The sequence below is a fragment of the Paramisgurnus dabryanus genome, chromosome 13 (genome assembly GCF_030506205.2).
Source record: "Paramisgurnus dabryanus chromosome 13, PD_genome_1.1, whole genome shotgun sequence".
NCBI lineage: Eukaryota > Metazoa > Chordata > Actinopteri > Cypriniformes > Cobitidae > Paramisgurnus > Paramisgurnus dabryanus.
The window spans coordinates 27,356,038-27,377,876 of record NC_133349.1 but is presented as its reverse complement, the minus strand read 5'-3'; the positions used below and the strand labels follow the sequence as shown (position 1 = coordinate 27,377,876).

At 35.5% G+C, this 21,839-nt stretch overlaps 2 protein-coding genes across 3 annotated transcripts in view; one reads left to right on the top strand and one right to left on the bottom strand.

Annotated features, from left to right (window-relative positions):
• LOC135728162 (F-actin-uncapping protein LRRC16A-like) overlaps nt 1–21,839 on the bottom strand; it is a 145,587-nt gene that overhangs the window by 52,458 nt on the left and 71,290 nt on the right. For both annotated transcript variants that reach the window (XM_065246288.2, XM_065246287.2), the window contains exons 13-20: nt 18,962–19,065; nt 16,885–16,962; nt 15,949–16,025; nt 15,197–15,301; nt 15,043–15,112; nt 11,935–12,016; nt 9,739–9,838; nt 9,593–9,647 (exon numbers count right to left, since the gene is read on the bottom strand). In XM_065246288.2, coding sequence (XP_065102360.2) covers nt 9,593–9,647; nt 9,739–9,838; nt 11,935–12,016; nt 15,043–15,112; nt 15,197–15,301; nt 15,949–16,025; nt 16,885–16,962; nt 18,962–19,065 — 671 coding nt within the window. The remainder of the gene's footprint in view (nt 1–9,592; nt 9,648–9,738; nt 9,839–11,934; nt 12,017–15,042; nt 15,113–15,196; nt 15,302–15,948; nt 16,026–16,884; nt 16,963–18,961; nt 19,066–21,839) is intronic.
• On the top strand, nt 489–7,822 carry LOC135728316 (uncharacterized). Its single transcript, XM_065246496.2, has 7 exons — nt 489–715; nt 4,768–5,097; nt 5,478–5,573; nt 5,679–5,741; nt 5,836–5,934; nt 7,274–7,314; nt 7,389–7,822. Exons 1-7 carry the CDS (start codon nt 676–678, stop codon nt 7,539–7,541), a joined length of 822 nt encoding a protein of 273 aa, XP_065102568.2. The 5' UTR covers nt 489–675; the 3' UTR covers nt 7,542–7,822.

Below are 21,839 nucleotides of genomic sequence, written 5' to 3'. Positions count from 1 at the left end.
CAACCGCACCAACACCAGCAGTTAGCCAAAATAAATTGTATGTGTGTTTGTAGGATGTTTAGATCTTTAATCATTGTTAAGCATAATGAAAAATAAAAAGATTCATGATGACTTTAAACATGAGCAGTGCAAGATACTAATAGTGTTATCCTGTATATAGGATACACAGCAAAATGTCTTGGTTTTATTTAAAATCATTTTCATTAAACTTTTATACAATTGTGGTTAGTTAACTGTCCACTGCAAAAATTCACACAAATGCACAAGCCAGCATGCACACAATGCTGATACAAGCCTGATACTCATACATACAAATGTGACCACTTCCTGTAGTTTATTTGCTGCGTTACTATAATTTAAACAAAAAGATGAGGACAAAACTAAAAATGTGTTATTTCAAACAGAAATCAGAACCACTAAGTGGTAAAAATGAACATTTAATAACACGGATACAGTGACACGATTAGTGTTTAATACACAAGTTGCACATGCAGTGAGGGGCACAAACAGCAGGAGTGGGTTTCATGAGCTGAGGACAGGAAGTACTTATGTGTTTTGTACAAAAGGCAAAGATACTCAGTAACTACCCACACATCCTTAATCCAACCACAGGACAAACAATAGCTGATCACACGTGATTTCTGCTCAACAAAGACTGTTTTCGTAAAATTTAAAATGTTCAGCAAATTGTCCACTGTTGTCATTCTCTTCTCAGGTAAGATTGACTTCACACTTATTATTTAATAATCAGATTTCACATTTAACATTAATAACACATTTAACATCCAGGGGTTGACTGTGACGTTGGCGCCACAACCTCTTCTTTTTTTAATAACTGCGCAAAGAGACTTAGAATATTTGGTCATACCAATACGACTGATACATCATTTAAAACTGTGGAATGTCTACTTTTATTTGTGTATAGGGGAGAGCAGGGGCGAAAGTAAATTTTTTAGAAAAACTTAATTTTAAAAGATATTTTGAGACAGAGATGTATGTTTGCTATGGTCAGTAACTCACAAGCGTGGTCCATCAATATCAGGTGATATTTTGAACAAATGTAATACGACTTCTGTATAATTTCACTTTGATCATAGATGAGCTCTGCATTGTTACTTTTGCAAACATATTCTGTCATTAATCTTTGTAGAAAATAATGAAATTACAGTTTCGTTTTAAATTTCAATTTCATCAAAAAGCAACCGACAGTACAAACTTGAATTTGTATAGAATACATTTTTTTTTGGAACACTGTGAAAATTAAATCAAATTAAATAAAAAAAATGATTCATTGGATTAACTCCTATTCATTGGATTTCCATTCAATATGAATGTGTACCCCTAACTCATTAAAAACTGCTTTACACAATAAAATATATTGAGTTGCTCCAACTCAATTTAAAGTAAATGCCAATACTCAATTAGTTGCCTCAACTCAATTTAGTGTAGTCTGAATAACTCGATTTAGAGTAGTTTGAATAACTCAATGTAGTGTAGTCTTAATAACTCAAGTCTGTTATTTTATATAAAACGTTTTTATATCATACTAATTAGCATAAGCACATGTTAGCATGCTAATAATAATAATAACATATGATACTTAGGATGAGCATGTGAGAAGAGACTGATCTCCAAACAGGCATTAACAGTCAGTGCTCATTGAGAGAAATATGTCACATCCACAACTTAACCACAAGCACCTCTCTTCTGCACGATGGTAACCAAACAATTTGAAAAACATATAACACAAATGCTTCTAAATCAATAAGATAAACGGACATTAAACACTATTAAGTCTTTCTCTTTACCTAAAAATGCATAAAATAACACTTAATAAAAAAATTACTCTCCAAAAGCAGTTGCATGCAACGCATGCTGGGAAATTCTTTTTCCAGAACCCAAACTCAAACTAATTGTGTTAACGCAATTAAAAATAAATTAATAAATTATAGTACATATTTATTTTGTGTTAAACTAATTAAATATATATACTTATTGCTCTTAATGAGGTATTTTAAATTAATTGAACACAATTTTAATGTGTCATTTCTAAGAAGGGCTTGACTCATTTTTCTGAGTGTATTAGCAGCGGGACAAAAGTACTTTCGTCCCGACAGGAACTTCTGACTTTTAAATCTGACTGAATTATTATTTTGAAAAACTCTGAGAAGTCAAACTTTAGGATGTGTTAAAGCACTAAATAACCTGTAGATTGATCAGTACTTAAACACATGGAACGACAAACACAATGCATTATAAGAAAAAAAGGACCGGTTTATGATTTTACTTATTATGGTTGAAAACCGCTTTCTGGATCTATACGCTGAAAACAGTGAGTAAATAATGTGATATTTGTCAGATCTGTCAAGGGTTGCGTGCTAAAGATGCTGTCATTTAGTTTAGGATGCAAATGTTATCAGGGCTCAGAGATAATCGCTTTGTTACTTTCATCCCCTGTTACTTTCGCACCTGTTCGTAATATATAAATATACAGGTCTTTGTTTTCAAGAACATCTTTCTGAAATATGTTACTAAAACTGACTAAAACTCTGTGACTACTTATTAAAACGTGATACAGTGATATCTAAATAAAGTTTAAAGGGTCTACTCTTAAATTAACCAATTAATATCTTAAACCAATATTCTCTAATTATATATATGCATGAAAGTAAAGGTATGCTTTCTCTCTTATGATCTGTAATGCACAGAGCGCTTAATTCATTTGATAATCATTTGCGGGTGCGATGCAGACACAATCAACGCCTCCAAACAATGGCAGGGCTCGCAAAATTTCAAAATCCCTGGTAGCCCTTCGGGCAGGCACTCTTCAGTTTTTGGTAGCCCGAAATGAATGCAAGTAGCCCGAATAAAAAATACATTACTTTTAATGTAGAATATTGAGACAAAATATCTATCAAAACACAAATAACACATACAATTACAATCATCAGTCCAAATATTTTCTTCTAACCGAAGTGAAATTATCGCTTTAAGAGCGAGTCACTCTCTTCACTGCCCGTACAATCTATATCACTTTAAAGGAACAGTATGTAGGATTGTGGCCAAAACTGGTACTGCAATCACAAAACTTGTGGCTAAAACTGGTACTGCAATCACACAACTGGTGGCCAACACACAAAATGACAACATAAACATCAGTTGAGGGCTGCAACTCCACTTTTTATATGACAATATCCTGGCCATACCAGTGTTGTCAGTGATATAAGTATTTGAAATGAAAATGATTTCTAAATGTCTAGTGACATATCAGGGCCATTTTATGATTAATTGATATAAATTTCTTACATACTGTTCCTTTAAAGCTTGCTGCGAGAGATTTAGATTTAATTTTCTTACGTGAGGATAGTAATGACTGACAGGACGATGTTGGAGGATTTTCCCAACAAATCCATGACAAATCAGTACGGATTGCTTCCTGTACTGCGGCTTTGGGCGATCGCGAAAGTGAAAGTAAAACTCAAGCGCGCGCTCAAACGCAATTTAAATACCCAATGCCTGAATTTCATACACCATAATTACCCATCCGAATCTGTGAGAGAATGCATAAGCATTTAAATATATTTTACCTATCCATTTTGATAGCCCGACTGCAAAGAACAATAGCCCCGGGACGTCGGGCTAGCGATTTTGCGAGCCCTGAATGGCACAACAAAACAGCAAGATTCTTGATCAAATATGTTGATAATACCCAGCACACAATAGCTGTGATTTTACTGTCTAAGTTAACAATAGACCCGATATAGTGAGTAACCCACTTCTAACCTTTGCAAAAATAACTTCAGAGATTTTTTTAATTCTATCATGAAAGCAAAGTCTACAGTGAAAGCAAGGTGTTTGGTTTCATTTATTTGTTTATTTTATATAAAAAGTGGGAGGTATATTCAGACGTTGGAATGTTTATTACATTTCCACTGACAGCCCAAATTAGCCTAGACTTCCTGTCTGTGCTGAAACGGCTATTAGACATCTTTTTAATGCAGAATTGTTTGCTGGGTAATAAAACAAAAGCATGTTAACTCAGGTATGGATGAGAAAGCTTTAAACAATTGTACAGTTTTTGGTACTTAAAGGAACAGTATGTAAGAAATTTATATCAATTAATCATTAAATGGCCCTGAAATGTCACTAGACATTAAGAAATAATTTTCATTTCAAATACTTATATCACTGACAACAGTGGTATAACCAGGATATTATCATTGAAAAAGTGGAGTTGCAGCCCTCAACTGATGTTTATGTTGTCGTTTTGTATATTGGCCACCAGCTGTGTGATTGCAGTACCAGCTTTAGCCACATGTTTTGTGATTGCAATACCAGTTTTGGCCACAATCCTACATACTGTTCCTTTAAGTATTCAGTGCTGAGGTACTCAGAGGTTTCTTAAAATAAAACCTTCACCCAAAAACTGAAGTAATGAAATTACAATTTATCATTAAAAATAAGTCGTTTAAATGACCAGAATTCATTCTACTTCACAAACATATACAATTCACCAATATATGTATATTTTCATGGTGAGGGATGTAATGCAACAATAAACTTACTTTACTAATAAGAACATGCACTCAACAGCTATATAATAATATACATTGCCTGCCTTGCTTGTCACTTGTTTAAATCAACACACTATTAAAGTATGAAAAATTTAAAATGTTGTATTGATACAGTAAAATGTACTGTCAAACAGGTTATTAATATCAAGTATTATATTTAATGCTAATACTGTAAGTCTGTCTCTCTGTGAAGGATTTTGTGCAGCACTCTGTGAACTCAGTATAAGCGCATACAGGGGCGAAAGAGCCAACATCGAATGCGCTTACACGGCAGACAACATCTTCAGCCTGAAGTATTTCTTCAAAATGAAAGCAGGACACAACCTCAATGACATCTACACCTTAAACAGACGGAGGTTTCTGCAGAAAGGCAGAGTATCAATAACTGATGATCATCAGAGAAAAATACTTCAAGTATCTATAGACTCTTTAAGTGAAAGTGATTCAGGACTTTACGCTTGTGCGGTTGGCAAAGGTCACAATGTGGAAACTTTTGTTGTGGTCAGACTTTCAGTAATGATGGGTATGTATGCTGTAACTTTCATCGCAGGTACAGATATGCTCCACATGTATGGAGCTTTAAATATGACAAAACGATTTGAATTTGAAATCCATAAACTTGAATTATAGACAAGTGTAATTTAATAAAAGTGAATTATTTGATGCCGTATTTGTAAAGATACGTATTTTCAAAGTGTGAATTTACAGTTTTGAAAAATACAGCTTCAGGTTTTCAAGATATAGAGGAAATTCAAAACAGCAAATTAAATTTTCTAAAATTCAAAGCGCAGAAATTCAGATCATACAGAAAGTGGGTCATACTGTAGGTCAAGCTTCAAATCGTTTTGTCATATTTTCAGCTCCATACACGTTATTGATCTACTTTAAATGTCTCAACTTTAGCACCTCAAAAAAAAGTAAACTCAGTCAGATCTTCTGTCCCGACTGAGAGATCCTTCATCAAGCACACAGAGACATCTAAATGTGACATGGTGACAGGTAAAATTCACATCTCCTCATTAAAAAGATTCTGCGTTACAGAAGCTCTAAAATAGCTTTGTTGACATTTGACCTATTTAAAATCTCTATCTTTCAAATCCAAAGAACTGTTCACACCAACACTTTCAGCTATTACTAAAACGACTTCCAACGAAACAGATCATTCAGGTTAGTAACACACTTATAGTCTTATTAATATTGTTCATTTTTACTAGTTATATTTTATCTGTATGAGGGCTGAATGATCTGTGTTTCTTCTCAGATTGGAGGTGGATGGCTCTTTATGTTGGACCATCTGTTGTTATTGTAGCTGTGTCTGGTGTACTGATACTCGTCTGTTGCTTCAGATGCAGGAAAAGATGTAGGTTTCAGATTTACAAAGTTTGTTAATGAAATGAAAGCAAATATGCCACACTGACCATATTAAAAAGAGACCTTATATTTTCAAATCACTCAACTCAAATCACTGGAACATCAGATTATGCAAAGCGATAACCATACAAATTAAATATGATTATATTTAGATTACACTGAAAAAAAATATTCATTCAATTTACTCAATTTTTTTAAGGTAAGTGGTTGCAATCAATTTATTTAAGCTACATTTAAACAAAAGTTTTTTTTATTTTACTTTACTTTACTAATCTTTTTTGTTTCATTGTAGCTTAAATAAATTGATTGCAACCACTTACCTTAAAAAAATTGAGTAAATTGAATGAATTTTTTTTTTTCGGTGTAGCTTTAATTATATAAGCTTTTCAAGCTACTCAATTTGCAATACATATAATTTGTAATAAAAATTGCTTTACATTAAAGCCACAATATGTGGGATTTTAACCATGATTAGAGGTCACTATTACACAATAACATCATAACAATGTCGAAGCTTAAAGGGACACTACACTTTTTTTGAAAATCTGCTCATTTTACAGCTCAAGTTAAATAATTGAATTTTACTGTTTTGGAATCCATTCAGCTGATCTCCGGGTCGCTACCACTTTTAGCATAGTTTAGCAAAATGCATAGAATCTGATAAGACCATTAGCACGGCGCTCAAAATCTTGGTTATTTTCAATAGCAGGGGGCATTTTCGAGCGCTGCGTAAAATCATTACACCTGCTACAGCCATGTTACGGCAGCACAGTCCTTGATTATTACGCCAGAATGAGAGTATAGTTCCTAGCCATATCTGCCTAGAAAATCACAACTTTAAATTTTCTGTCAGTCTTAGTACACAGTGTAACTACAGAAGAGTCAAGTTTTAAATAGGAAAAAAATTGAAACTAATGGTCTAATCAGATTCAATGGATTGTGCTAAACTATGCTAAAAGTGGAACCGCCAGACCCGGAGATCGGCTGAATGGATTCCAAAACAGTAAAAATCTAATGTTTATCTCTAGGGGAGCTGGAAAATGAGCATATTGTCCAAAAAAGTGGAGTGCCCCTTTAATGATTACATCAGTATAAAAATTATGACACATCTCTCTGCAACATGATGAATATGAATAAGGACTGGAGCTGTCAAACTTTAATCAACCTCAATGTTGCCATTATGTCAAAACTTTCTACAGCAAGGCACATGCCATTGACTTCTTTTACTATACTTAAATGATGTTGGAGTACATAAGAAGTTTGATACATTTGTGTTTTGGTGAAAGAACCCATCCTCCCAGTTTCACACTGTTTCTTGTTTGTCGCAGCATTGCAAAACACAAGACACAGGAAAAGTGCGTGTAAGCCGGTAAGTAAAAATTTTTTGTGCACACAATGCCAAAAGATTTCAGATAACCATTTCAGTTTTCTGCTTTTATTTAGACTGGTAATAGTAAAACCGAGAGAACTGAAAATCAATACAATGAATCACATGTCAGAAGCAAGCGTCACGCCTCAATATACCAGGAGCTGAACAAGAAGCAGTCTGATCCAATTTATGAATGTTTAAACTATAAAAATAACCTTAAAAACTAACTGGGCTTTTATGTTTCATGTACTTCTATCATGTATGCAATTTTCCTATACTTGTAATATATTTAAAATGTAATTATGTGACCCTGCCTGTGAAAACCTAGTCATTTTATTGTGTTGTTTTATGTTTTGTATTATGCACGTTCTGTGAATATATAAGCTTAATATCTAATATATTGACTGAGTAAGGTCAGTCAAACTTGCATGTTTCTAATCTCATCATTAGATTATGAGATTTTAACATGGATTTTATAGATATTATTGTATATAATATTGTATATTAAAAGCAGTTGTAGCACATTTTGGAATTAAACTTTTATTTGTGACTGTATCCTTAAGAATTCTGTGTAGTCTTTGATGCCTCGGTCACACGTGACTTTTGGTTTTTTGACCTACAGTCATACACATACGAATGTGGCAGAGCACAATCGCAAGAATTCACATGAATTTGTATTAAAGACACGTGACCAATACATGAACACAGCGTTGATCTTATGTGAAGAAAAAAATTAAGGGCTGTTAATTTCTTTCTTAATATATTCTTCACGTCATTCCAGCATATATTAATGGCAAAAACTGGTAATCCATAATCAATTTGACCCACACCAGGTAACCCATACTCAGGTTGGAGAAGGGGCAATTTGGTTTCTCCAATTCACCTTACTTTTTAGCCTGTGGGAGGGAAACCGGAGTACCCGGAGTAAATCCACGCCGACACAGGGAGAACATTCAAACTCCACAAAGGCCACCTGACCTAGCCGGGGCGTGAACCTTCTTGCTGTGAGGCAACAGTGCCACCCCACTGACCCACTGTGCCACCCCTGGGCTGTTAATTTAACACATTCATTAAATTAATTAGTTATGGGGGGAAAATTTACGCATCCGATCAAGCCAGTTCTGCATAGTCACAAAAGTTTACAATTTCACATGCTTTCAGGCCTTGCCGATTTAAATATTTATGCACAAAAGGCGAAACAGATCTCAATGCAGTGTTCACAACAAATTTTCTCCAATTACATGCCAATATTTAAGTGTGAATAAAGGCAATAATTTGATTAATTAATCGGCACATCATCTAATTATTTAGATTACATTTTTTACTACTAAAATAAAACTACTAAACAATCCTATTTTGTTCAATAACAAATAAAGCAACAATAACATTGCAAGCCAGTGCAAATAAAGCAAACAACACTTTAGTGCAAAATGATGATTCTAGTTGTTGCCTTTATATGCAAGGGTCTGTGGAGAAATTTTGCAAGTTCCCTACAACAATCTATTTGCAGAAAATATGCTTCACTATTGAGGTCATGCGCTTACGGCTGGGTCAAACAGACACACAGATATCAGGAGGCAATGCATGACTTTGTCAGTAATATAAGCATGCACTGAAAGCCTGTCACACTGTTGAGTTTACATGGGGTCACGAGTATCAGAGAGAACCAAAAATTACACATTATATCTGCAGTCCACCAGCTCAAAGAGTCTAAAGCACATTCATCCATTAACCTCTTATAGACAAGTGCTCTGGGCTTTAAGACCATTACACACACACACACACACACACACACACACACACACACACACACACACACACACACACACACACACACACACACACACACACACACACACACACACACACACCAATTCGCACAGCAGACCCCGATAAACAGCTGCTCCTATAATAGCAGTAACTCAATAAAGTCATTAATCTTTTCTGCACAAAACAACCTCAACTTCAGATAGATACATTTACTATAGACAGAACAGAGCTCTCAGCATCACTCGCTGGAAATTTTCACCCTGCCCAAGATGACAAATTACGGCAAACCAGAACAAAAGCTTTAAATAAAATAACCTGACAATGTTTCTTTAGTTGCAAACCTGTTTACAAAAAAAGTGCCATAATACCATGGTAATTTCATACCGTAAATGTCATGGTGTTTACACGCTACTCCAAAGGTACTGTAAAGAATAATGTTGTCCTTAAAACATGCAGAACCCTGGCGAGCTAAATGAGCAGCAAACACAATAAAGCTTTCATCTCTTACCGATTCTTCTTCTTGAATCATGTGCACCAGGTTATCCAAAACAGGAGCCAGATTTCTGAGTGAACACAATAACACCAAATGATAAATAAATTTTTAGATCTTTGGCTTTTAGCAGAACAACGCATGTTAAATTCTCCGATATTTACTTTGATTTGATGTTGTTGAAGTTCTTCCCCAGTGAGAGATGTCTTATAGAGCGGTTCTTAGCCAGCCATACTAACAGAGTGGCCATATCAGAGTCCAGACCTGACATCAGATGAAATAACATTAAACATGAACTGAACAAAAGCTATTTCATGCATTCTGACTTATTAACACCGTTTAAAGCTGCATTCAGACTAGGAGCGACTACCAGTAGCAGAGCAACGCAATCTCATTTATTTCAATGGAAGCTTGGAGACTTTATGGCGACATGAGGGACAGTGACAGTTGGCGACTGGATGGGGTGTGTCCAGTCGCGTGGCAAAGTTGAGCAATGTTTAACTTTATGCAAATTAAGAGCGACTTTTGGGAGCGAGTACCAATGAGAACGAAGCAGTGGAGTTCACAGCATCAGTCTCTTGTCAGTTACTGGAGTGGACGTAACTCATTTGTTTATGACAGCTAGATATAGAAACGCCTCTTTTGAAAGAGACGAGCGACACACAGCGACAAATTCGCTTATAATGTGAATGTACCTTAAGAGTTGGATTCCTCATGCTAAACGTAGGCAAAGTGTCAAAAAAGCAGTTGGACATGTTACAGAGGATTTCTGTGCCGAATGCACTTTGCCAGGCTTCGTACAAGTTTCGGAAAGTTTCTTCGATTAAGCTGACGTTTCAGGGGTTTTCTATACGTATCACTTCTTTATATGGGCACTTCCCCCGGAAAACCCCTCCCACCCGTCAATCAGCGGGAGAAGCTAGAACTTACAAACATCACATCACGTGACACCTTTGTTTAATTTCAAAACTCAACAATGGCATAAATGAAGAAGTGTGTTTCTGGATGTATGGAGAAGAAAGCCAGCCTTATGGAAACAATGGATATAGTTTATTATCCGGGGTAGCAGCGGAGTTTTGCGTATGTGTTTGATGGACTGGTTTTCATTAAAACGTCCCTACCGGGTCATGAGTTGCATGAAGTAAGACTTCTGTGTTATGTTGGAAATAGGCACGTAAGTGCATATTATATAAATGACACAAACATGTAGTGAATCATAAGTTAAATAGTATTGTATAGTGTTGCATGACTCGTACTCGCTCCTCCCGCGGAAGTAACTCGTTCTTCATTTTTTCGTACGTTATTGGTAAAAGAAAGAATCGATAAAGCTAATCTTTCTTTTATAAATCTGATTAAACTAAAGACTCTTCGGAGATATAAATGATGTAATATTACTCTATAGGTACTCCAGATTAACATAAGAAATGCAGAAACAGCATGTGTTATGGAGCTTTAACACAGGAAAAGTCTCAAAAAAGCAGTTGGACGTGTGACAGAACATTTCTGTGCTGAATGTACTTTGCCAGGGTTTGTAAAGGTTCGAACATAAGATTCAAACGTAACAATCTTGCTTTATTTCTTTTATGGGCAATTTCAGTGTAGGAAGTACAGTGGAAGTCCTTATATGGGCACTTTAACTGGAATAGCGCACGTAAGTGCAAATAATGTAAACGAGTTGAACATGTAGTGAATCATATGTTATCCAGAGATAGTGGGATAATGTTTTGTTTGTGTTGCTTGCTAGTGAGCGAGTCGGGTTTATTCGTAAATAATCGCCAGAGCTGATCTGTCTTTCATAAATCTGATAAACCTAAAGACTCTTTGGATATATGAAGGATGTAATACTACTCTATAGGTACTCAAGATTACCATGAGATAAGCAGAAGTGTTATGTAAGCTTTAAAATTAGGCTGGTCTAAACATTTTGTCTGGTCCTGTAAATGTGCACATACACACACACACACACACACACACACACACACACACACACACACACACACACACACACACAAAACACAAACATCAAAATGTACCCTTTCACTTTCAAAGACTTAAGGTCAAAAAGTAAATTAACATTTTAATGAAAAGCAGATGAACTAGATAAAGTGACTAATAGGTTTACGCCTTTTTTTCTCTCTGCTTTTGTAGATGAAAAATGCTTCCGGTCAAAACACAGACAGTAATTATGTTTAGCCGTTAGGTTTTGTTTCATCCCTAACTGCTGATACAAAAAGTACTAAAGTACAACTTTTGTCAAGCTATTTACTATGACAGTGCCACATTTGTTGAAAGCTGCAAACGGATTGGAGATGCATGGTTTAATGCATCACATGATTCAGCATTCCTACTGGTTCACTGACCATTATCTGAGATATCCAGGCAGGAGATGTTGGGAATTTCAGCAATGCAGCCCTCCAGGATTTGAGAGCCACCGGACCGCAGCTGCAAACCAAAGAAAAAACAAAACTGAACCACCAGAAAAAGATCTTCAATCAGATCCTACAGAAGGTTGATATGTCAAACCTTTGGAGGCAGACACAAGTTTTTACTAACACAGCAGGTGGTGAATTTGTACATAAAATGAGTCACGTGTGATGCTCTACTGAAGGTTGAGACGGTGGGTTAATATACAGGAAAATTATGAAGTTATGGAAGAAGCTGTACGGATGCAGGCAACTACTGTGATGATGAAAACCATCTGCTACAGATATACTTACACAGTGACCGAGCTTTAGGGAGCAGAAAGGAAGAATGATGGGCATATGTTAGAACAGCCAACATTCACTAATATAACACACAGACACAGCATCATATCAAGACATTCAGCAAATGGTGCTTCATTTTATTGCCAAAATCCCAGAGGGGTACAGTGTTGATTATTTGCACAAGCTCTCTGCTCAGGTGATACACTTCAAAATAATATTTGAGTATTAAAATGTATGCTAATTATTTATCTATCTATCCGTCTCAGACATAGTAATAGAAAATGCACACAAACATCTTACTGTATATTCTGTTTAACGCCTGCTTTCATTTGCAGAGGTGCCATAAGATTTTAGTGAATTTTGCCTCCAGTGTGATCTTTCAGTAACAATTAGGTATGGATGATATCGCTGGGATTTATCTAATTAGTTTTTCCAGCCATTAGTGTGAATTCATTATCTTAAAAGCTTTGCAATATAAAGTCTCAGCATGCGTGTCTGTAAGAAAGCAGACACATTGTGCCACAGGCTACAGATGTGAAACTGGTCCTCTGTATTTGAGCATACACACATACATCTATATAAATTAACATTGTACATTACTCAGCTTGGCACAATATTCAGATTTATAAGGGGAAAACTTAAGATTTTTCAAACAGTTTTAAGCCACACAAGAAGACCTTTAGACAAACACAGGAGATTTTGCTGACTCGACTAGCATAAAAAATACTAATACAAATTTCCTACAAAGGATTTTATAAATCATTAGATTCATTGATGCTCACCGAGCACCATCTTAAACATAGTGTTCAATCATTTTAATGTAAGCTTAAAAAGGACATTTCACAATGTTATTTTAAGACAAAGTACATATGTGAAGTTTTAGCTCAATATACCATAGATGACAGATCTCTGATCTTTGCAGTAAATGGCAGTGCCATAGTTGAATAATGCAGATCAACTCTTTCCCCGCCATTGACGAGATATCTCGTCAATCAAGAGAAAACGCTTCCCCGCCAATGACGAGTTTTTCCATCTTTCCGCAATACCGCTATTATCCACCAGGTGGCGCCCTTCCGCAACTTTTTAAACCCGGAAGTATTGCCCTATGGCAAGCTGCTGCATGTCCGTGTCTGTTTTAAAGATCGCTCTGAATCGGATCTCTATGAAAAGTCCGTCATAAAAATGGAATTATTTCTGCTTTTTGCCCAAAATATGGTGTTTTTGCAAAAACCTACCCATATTCAAAAGCTGATTGCAAAAGAACCACTAAAGGTAGGATGAAACGTTTTTTTTTTGTTTGAAAGCAGAGGGTCTGTTCTTTCATTTGGTATATTGTATGTTTATATATTTAAAGAAGAACATTTTCTGGAAGACATTAAACTTTTGTGAAAATCATGAAAAACGCTGGCGCTGGCTGGCAACTTTTTTTTAAAAACGCTGGCGGTGAAAGAGTTAAGGGACGGTATTATCCCCTTCTGACAACACAAGGGGAACCAAATTTCAGTGTTAAAGTTACTTTGTTGTTCTTTTACACATTTTTTAGGTTGATAGAAGCACTGGGGAGCCAATTATAGCACTTGAACATGATTTTCATGATATGTTCTCTTTAAGATTGCATAGAACTAAAAAAAAATTTTGAGACAAAACTCTGAAGGTCTCTTTAATCCAAATCTCATGACACATTGTTACCATTGAGCTAAGATCTTGAATCTTGTCTTTAGGATAAAATATTAGCTCTATAAAAGATCAAAAAAACGCTCCATATCCATTACACATTATGTATAGTTTGGAAACGGACATTAGCAATAATTGCCTACTTTGAAAATACAAATATTATGCAAAATCCACTTTTACAAGGTCTGTAGACATAAATGTGTGCTGACAGTGTATGAACATAACAACCATAACTTTTTTAATCCCCATTAAACCAGAGCAGTTTCATTAGACATGCTGTTTTGATTCTCTTGTTAATGTGATGTCACACTGATAAAACCCCGCCCACAGCCACTGACTGACTGGTTAATTTTACCCAAAAGCTTTTCTAAATGTGTTTGTTAGCATGCTGTGGCACTAATCCAGCTAAAGAAACTATTGTTCCAGACTGTATTCACAGGAATCAGATCAATGTTTAACAAAAAGCAGTAGCTCATTTGCATTTAAAGGTACAGACATAAAAACATAACATTTAGCTCTGATATGGACATGCTATAATAAAAGATCTGTGAGGCACTTTGAGCCAAAACTTCACAGACACATTTAAGACACACCTGAGACTTATATTACATATTTTTAAAATGGGCCAAATAAATAAAGTTGGGTGTGTAAGATATCATTCATAGAGAGGATTGCAATGATCATGAAAGAGCATTAGTTCAGTCCCAAATTTAAACAAAGCTACAGCAATAAATCTAGCCAATGACTATATTTTGTCAAATAGTCAGATCATAGCCATTTTATGGCTTCTAAAGGAGAAATCTGGGTTGAATACAACTTCAGCATCACTTTGTATTAGATTTCATGTGATAAATATTGTTTAGTAGATGACTTAATGCCGTGGGTTGTAATGGCACACACTTTCTATTAGATTTTAACAAGCTTAGGGACAAAGCCAAGTTATTTTTTACCCTAGAATATTAATTTAGGGTTTAATTATGCTGCAGAAGATATGAAAATAATTACAGCACATTTAACAAACAAACTTTGATGTGTATATTAAAATGAAAGATTAGCAAAAGTATAGTGTAGATGTATAGTATATGTTACCTCGCAGCAGCTGAGGTCCAGAGAGACATCTTTAACATTACCATTACTGGCCAGACCAAGCAGAAGCGCTCTGTAAAAAGAAACAGTATCTTATTACAAACAGTATACTGTAGGTGAAGGAAACAATGTGTGGTGTCTCCATTGTGTTTCTTACTTCAAGGCCTCTGGAGGTAATTTGGTTCCCGATACGTTGATGGTGTTGAGAACCATTGCACTGCTGAAGAAGTGTTTAAATGGAGGAGGTGCATCTTTACCTTTTCTGTAAAGACAAACACGCTCCGGTTCAGGTGAAGCAGGAGATATTTTGTGTTTTTAGGATTGAACATCATTAAAATGTAATTAGCCCTACAATTCTTTAAAAAAAAATAACCTTTGTGGGCCATCCACTGATAACTGGAATGTCTTTTACTGAATCATTGGGTGAAACACACAGTGAGAGATTCAAGCTGCCTGTGAATGCTGATCTGAGATAATGTCTATAGTGCCGAGGTCAGTTATAAATGGAGGGAGGTGACTGTAAGCAGTTTGGAGCATTTTGACCCTTCCCAGATGGCTTCACCCTCAGGGTAAAGAGTCTACCGTTACACCATAAATCCCCTGATAATTCAAATCAATCTAGCTCCCAACCCTGTGCTTCTCACTCTCTATCCGACTTAACCTCCTCACTCAGAGCAATGGGACAGCAATTCAATACATTGATGGAGGCCCATCAGCCTAGCCTGGTGGTACAATTGGAGATGTGCAGCTGAAGGTGTGTGTCCTCTATGCTCCATATGCTATTGTACATGATAATCTAACATAAAATACTGCTGAATGACTTACAAATTGAAATGAAATATAAATGCTGTAACAGAGCATGATCCATATGATAAAGTTCTCAATAAATGCAAAAAATTTGGCTTTTACCTGAGAGCAAAGATGCTTTTTGACACATTAAGGACGGTGAGGTGCTGGATGGACCCTCTGAGAAGTGCAGAACAAACCTAACACACACACGGACATATATTCATTATCTTATACAGCCTGTAATAAGATAAACTCAACAATTTATAAATATTCACAATAGTAACCAATAAAAATTATAAACCAATGATAATAATAAACATTTCATTTAAAGGTGCATTCATTTGTAGTTTTTAGCCGCATCTAGGTCAGGTTGCAAATTGCACAGCTCACCCCTTGCCTTCAATATGTACTGTATAGAGAAGCTATGTTAGCCGCCACAGGACAAACATATCGTCATCTGACAACACAGAGACGCACTCTGTAGAGCAATTTATCTGTTTAGGGCGGCACAAAATGGCGACGTCTATGTAAGGGGACCCAAGGTGTATTTATAGACAAAACGAATCATTTTAAAGTAATAAAAACAATACAGTTCATTATGTTTTGTCTTTATACGCCACTGAAAATGTAGTTATGTATATTATATTGCATTTCTGTCAACAAACCCTCCTGAAATTTACATGCTTCACCTTTAAGCATACACAATTATAGTCCATAAAAAGAACTAGATTTGCAATTACCGAAGGAAATACTAGTTATCAATATACAACATACTGGTTTATAAATATAAATTATATACAATCACATTTCACTATGCAAGTATTATTACTGTCAGTCACTGCTGTATTTTAAATAAGGACAAGATGGTCAAATGTAATTTAATAGATGACTTTCAAACCTTGACCTTGTACAGTATTTGTGTTTTTTGAGAGTAAGTAGAATTGTTGGCACAAATTGTTTGCAAATATTAAATATGATGTTTTAGGGGTTTTGATGAGTAATGCTGCATTGCAAATCTGTTTAGTCTACACGGTCAAAATGAAAGCTGCAACTCACCAGGTCAAGTGAGCAGTCTGTGTTGGACAGATCCAATGTGTGCAGGCTGTTCGGTTGCCCGAGGAAATTGTAGAAACTCTATAAGTGTGAAATAGTGAAGTAAAAGGTTAAATGTGTATGATACAAATAGTACAAATGCAACCTATACACTAAAACTACAATATATTTCTTGGTGATTATATAATTGCAGGCACATTTGGTGTCCAAAGTTATTATTTTTCCCTGCCTTTTTCAAATGGTAACATTTTGAATTATATTAATAATTAAATATAATAATTAAAGACACTGTTAAAGATTATGTCATATATTTTATGTTACTTTAACTTAACAAATTAAGTTTAACAATTTTAACTTGTTTTTATAAGTTATGTCAACTTATCACAAATAACTTAAAATAGTAGGTTGAATTGACTTGCATAACCAAGTTGTTTTAACTTCATGCTGCATTAACAGAGTTTTACAGTAACATAACTGACATTGACTAATTCTGACATTGCTGCGTCTTGCATGGCAACGACTGATATCAGCTGTACTGCTTTCAGGCCTGAAATGAACTCTCATCTGCATTAATAAGATTATCCTCTTCAGGTCACGTTTCAAATCATAAGCTAAAGTAATTGTCACCTTAGGAGCTTTACATTAAAAAAGTATAAAAAACAGGAGTCCATCAAAGTGCTTTTTGTCGGCAAACTTCCCCAAAGTACTCATCCCTATAATGAGAGTACTGTACATATGACACAAATGAAGTCCCATGGCTGTTAGGTCATACTGTCATGGTGTACAGTTACATGCATGGATATGCCTCCCAAACAAAACACAACCCTACAAAGACACACACATCAATATTGTGCTGGAGACAGCCAATCAATCATGCACAGGATTGTGGGAGTTTAAAAAGGAGAGATTGCACAGAGTCTCTGTGGACTGAACGAAGATCAATCCCTGCGAGCGAAACACTTATGCTGAATGTTAAACAAGGCTGGTATAAGATATCTGATATCGGAGTTAAAGTTGGACCGATACCAAAACTACAAATAAACAGCCATGGGTGATCGATTCAATAATACAGTGTAAATACTGCACATGCAATTAATCTCATATTTTGATTGTGGGGAAAGTGGTGGCATTGACCAATTATTCTTTATGATGTTTAAATATTAGAAAAGTAGATAGTTAATTAACTATGAAATAATTAAATTGTTTGATCAGAATAGGGAATGGTGTTAAAGTCTGTGAAAGTCTGATAGTAATGTGTTCTCAGTTTGTCACATCACAAAAAAATGTGTTAATAACCACCAAACCAAAGTTGATAAAAAAATAAGTAAATAAAATTGGCAGGATATTTTTTGTTGTTGCGCTCAAACGCTGGCGTGGTAAAGCTGACGTCTCTTTTAACTTTTAAACACAGCTACAACCTGAATGTATGCTTGCGATTGTGTTAGGGGCGGGGCCATGCTCTGTGGCTCCAGTGTGTCATTGAGCCACCTTTTAGCCCCGCCTACATAATCCTGAACACAGAAATGTGGAAGATTTGCTTAACTGTGTAACTCCGCAATTTAGCACTACATTGTTCACAGTCTTTGAAACATGTTTTAAGCAGCACATTTCTAACAAGTGTTTAGGAACAATTCTCTGAAATGACTTTACAAAGACTTTAAATGAATATAGTTTGACCAATGTAATCAATATTACACTTATAAACTGCACTATACATAAAAAATTATCCTCCATGTCAGATTTTGTAAAATAATATGATCATACCACAGTAATACTGCCCTTTACCATGGTATTCTTTCCCTGGGCATGCTGTGCAACCCTAATATACATGAATTATTATTATTGTCCTAAACTTGGGTCTAAAACATTGACCCTATATAGTATATTTTAAAAAAAGTTGAGTGCTTAGTAAACTTAGTAAACCTAGAAAGTCAACATTAGTTTTCAATAGTTTCCTGAAAAGGTTACAAAGTGCTTTCTGTCCATTCATCTGTCAGGTCAACAGTCAGATGTTCATGTTGCTTTAGGCTCAGGTGTGTTTGCACAGGAATGTGAAGCTTATTGTGAATGATAGACTCACCGGGAGGTCGTCCCCCCGCAGCACGTTTCCTGAGAGGTCGAGGTGGGTAAGGGTGTTGGGAATGGACTGGTTGGCACTCAGTGACTGAGCAAGGCTGTTCACCCCTACAAATAAACAAGAACACAGCGGTCATGTTACAGACGCATGATGACTAAGATGTGGCAAATGCAATAAGGTCAGACTGTGTCCACGACTTTTCAGCGCTAATTTTTCTCTGCGTGTCTTTAGTAAATCCCGACGCTCGTTTTTGACGGTTTGCGCTGGTGCAAGCTGTTAGTAAATCTGCATGAACCAGCATCTTAAAAAAACAAAATAATCGAGACTTTTCGAAATTTAAATGATGAGAGAAAATTAACTACTTCAAAGACAGAGCAGAGATGAAACGTTAAGACATCCAGCATTGGCATTTCCAATGATAACGTGCCATTGAAGACTTAAAGACGTCCTGCTGTTGCTGACATTTCTGAAAAGCGTCTGCTTATAGGACTTTAATTGGGTTATGAAAGATACAGCAAACTAATTACACAGTGTTATGAAGTCTCAACAATCTTCACATCTTCACATACAGTATATCCAAGCAGCAATAACAAGTGAGCCTGGGCAGCAAAGCTTTCCACCTGCTCCGACACGCTGATCATTTTGTGTCAATTAACGCCTGTAAATGGCTGAAGTCTTGTTAAATGGCGACTTTATTAACCATGAAGCTCAGTGGTGAGGTGCAAATGCAGCCAGCTGAGTCAACTCTGAACTAAGAGCTAATGATATTATACTGGAGAGACCGCTTATCAAAAATGTTTGTTATATTTGTGAGCTTTATAGCCATCACAGTTTCATAAACAATAGCATTAACACACGCCTTCCTGGAATTTACAAACAGGCACATCTGAAGCACATAAACCATGTTCACATTGTTCATGTGAATAAGATTTTTTTGCATATCCGATATGAATCCCATTATAAACATCACATGAAATCCAGTTCAAACTACATTCACAAAATTTCTGGAAATCTGTTTTAGTTGTGAAATGGTAAAGGGTTGCCAAATGCTTTCATCATAACTCTAAATCAATCATAAAAAAATGCTAAATCTGCTACAGGACATGAAGTAGGCCTACTAAATGTAGTTAAATATTGCTACATCTCACAGTCCCCATTTTAATGTCATCACTTTCTGTAACTTCACAAGAACAGATCATGAATCAGTTTAACATCATCTGTGACCATTAAAATCCCTGCTAACAATCTTCATATAAAATCTATATATATATATAATCCACCTCGTGCCTGGCAGTCATTTATCTGCTGGCAGGTTTAAGATTTGCAGTCTGAGGAATGATCCTATAAATCAGTCAGCAATGATCTTACCATGAATGGAAAGATCAATAAGCAAATACATTTTCAGCTACAAGTAATACAATGCTTAACTAATTTATTACAACATTTTTTTTTTAAAGATCAACCAGCATCATGAAGTGCTTTCATGTGGACTCTTTCCTTTTTTAAAGAGTTCATACAACATTGCACAATTTTAAACAGGAGTGAGGAATGTCCAAATTAAATTGTTTTAGTTGGCACATTCAACTTCTCTCAGATGGCAAAAAATGTATTGGGAATTTATTCAACTTATTCAACCATTAAAACTTTTTTTATTAAGGACTGCAACCAAAATAACTATAATTGAGCATCTGAATAAAAATAATAAAGTGCTTTACTATTTTTCAGCTTTTTATCAAATCAAAAATTCTTGGCAAGCAAAAATATTTAGATTTTAGCATTAGACATACTACTGTGACTAAAAAGCTTACACATATACTGATGAATTAACCATTACAGAAACATTGAAAATTAGTTTAGGCAGCTGTAGCACAAACCGTGGTCTAATTAATTGGTTAAAGGGATAGTTCAATCAAAATTGATATTAAACCCATGATTTACTTGGGTTTATGAGTTTATAATAAAGTAATGGGTTTAATACCACTTTTGGCCGAACTATCCCTTTAGCACTGTACTGTAGATCCAGATATATGCAATACAAGTAAAAAGAAATGCTAATATATGTGACAGCCACCGTAAACAACAAATGCAAGTGTGTTTGAAGCCAACAAAAATCAATAAAGGTAGAAAAATTTGGTGGGGACAACACATGCATTGATTTCTGAATAATGACTCTTGCAATGCTGAAACCGTCCACTACAACAAATTTTCTTGTCCATGCCATATTACAAGTGAGAAATGTCCAATATTAGTACCATGTGCTAGATAAAGCCTTTTTGTGATGGGGTCCTGATCACCTCGACTGTCTGACATGATCTCTTACATGGTAGATGAGCTGTATTTGCACAGATTAAGTGATACACTTGAACAACTGTGAATACACATAGCCCAATGTGTTTCTCATTAACACCTTATGTGTCTGGACTGTTAATGTACAGCACTTGATAACACTGTGTTAATGTGATGGACTTAAATAAATGGTGCTTTTATTACAGCATGCTGTTGATTGAGTCATTTCAATCTCTTGGTCAGTAAACAAACTAAAATAATGTTTGCACTAATGCACGTACATTTAAAGTCTATGAGGCAAGTCAATCCAGAGTGGTTAAAAAAGAATTAAAAATGATTATGCAGAAAACACTATTGTGTTATTGTAGTGCATTGTTGTGTAACAGTGTAAGTGTTACTGTAGCTATAAAGATGTGGGATAACTGTTCTCAGCAGATAAAAAATTGCAGAAAAATTGCAAAATGTATAGGCGGATGTTACGTGAACATGAGGATAGTGTCAAAATAAAAGTACCTTATGTTAATATTTTACATGCAGCATTGATGCATCATATAGTTAGATGATGTTACACCCCTAGAAATTAACATGCAATAAA

Excerpts from the sequence above, each read along its gene's own strand:
- LOC135728316 (XM_065246496.2), top strand. The coding sequence starts at position 676 with ATGTTCAGCAAATTGTCCACTGTTGTCATTCTCTTCTCAG. Across the intron at positions 5,098-5,477 it reads CAGACTTTCAGTAATGATGG|CACCTCAAAAAAAAGTAAAC; the intron begins GTATGTATGCTG and ends TCTCAACTTTAG. Across the intron at positions 7,315-7,388 it reads GGAAAAGTGCGTGTAAGCCG|ACTGGTAATAGTAAAACCGA; the intron begins GTAAGTAAAAAT and ends GCTTTTATTTAG.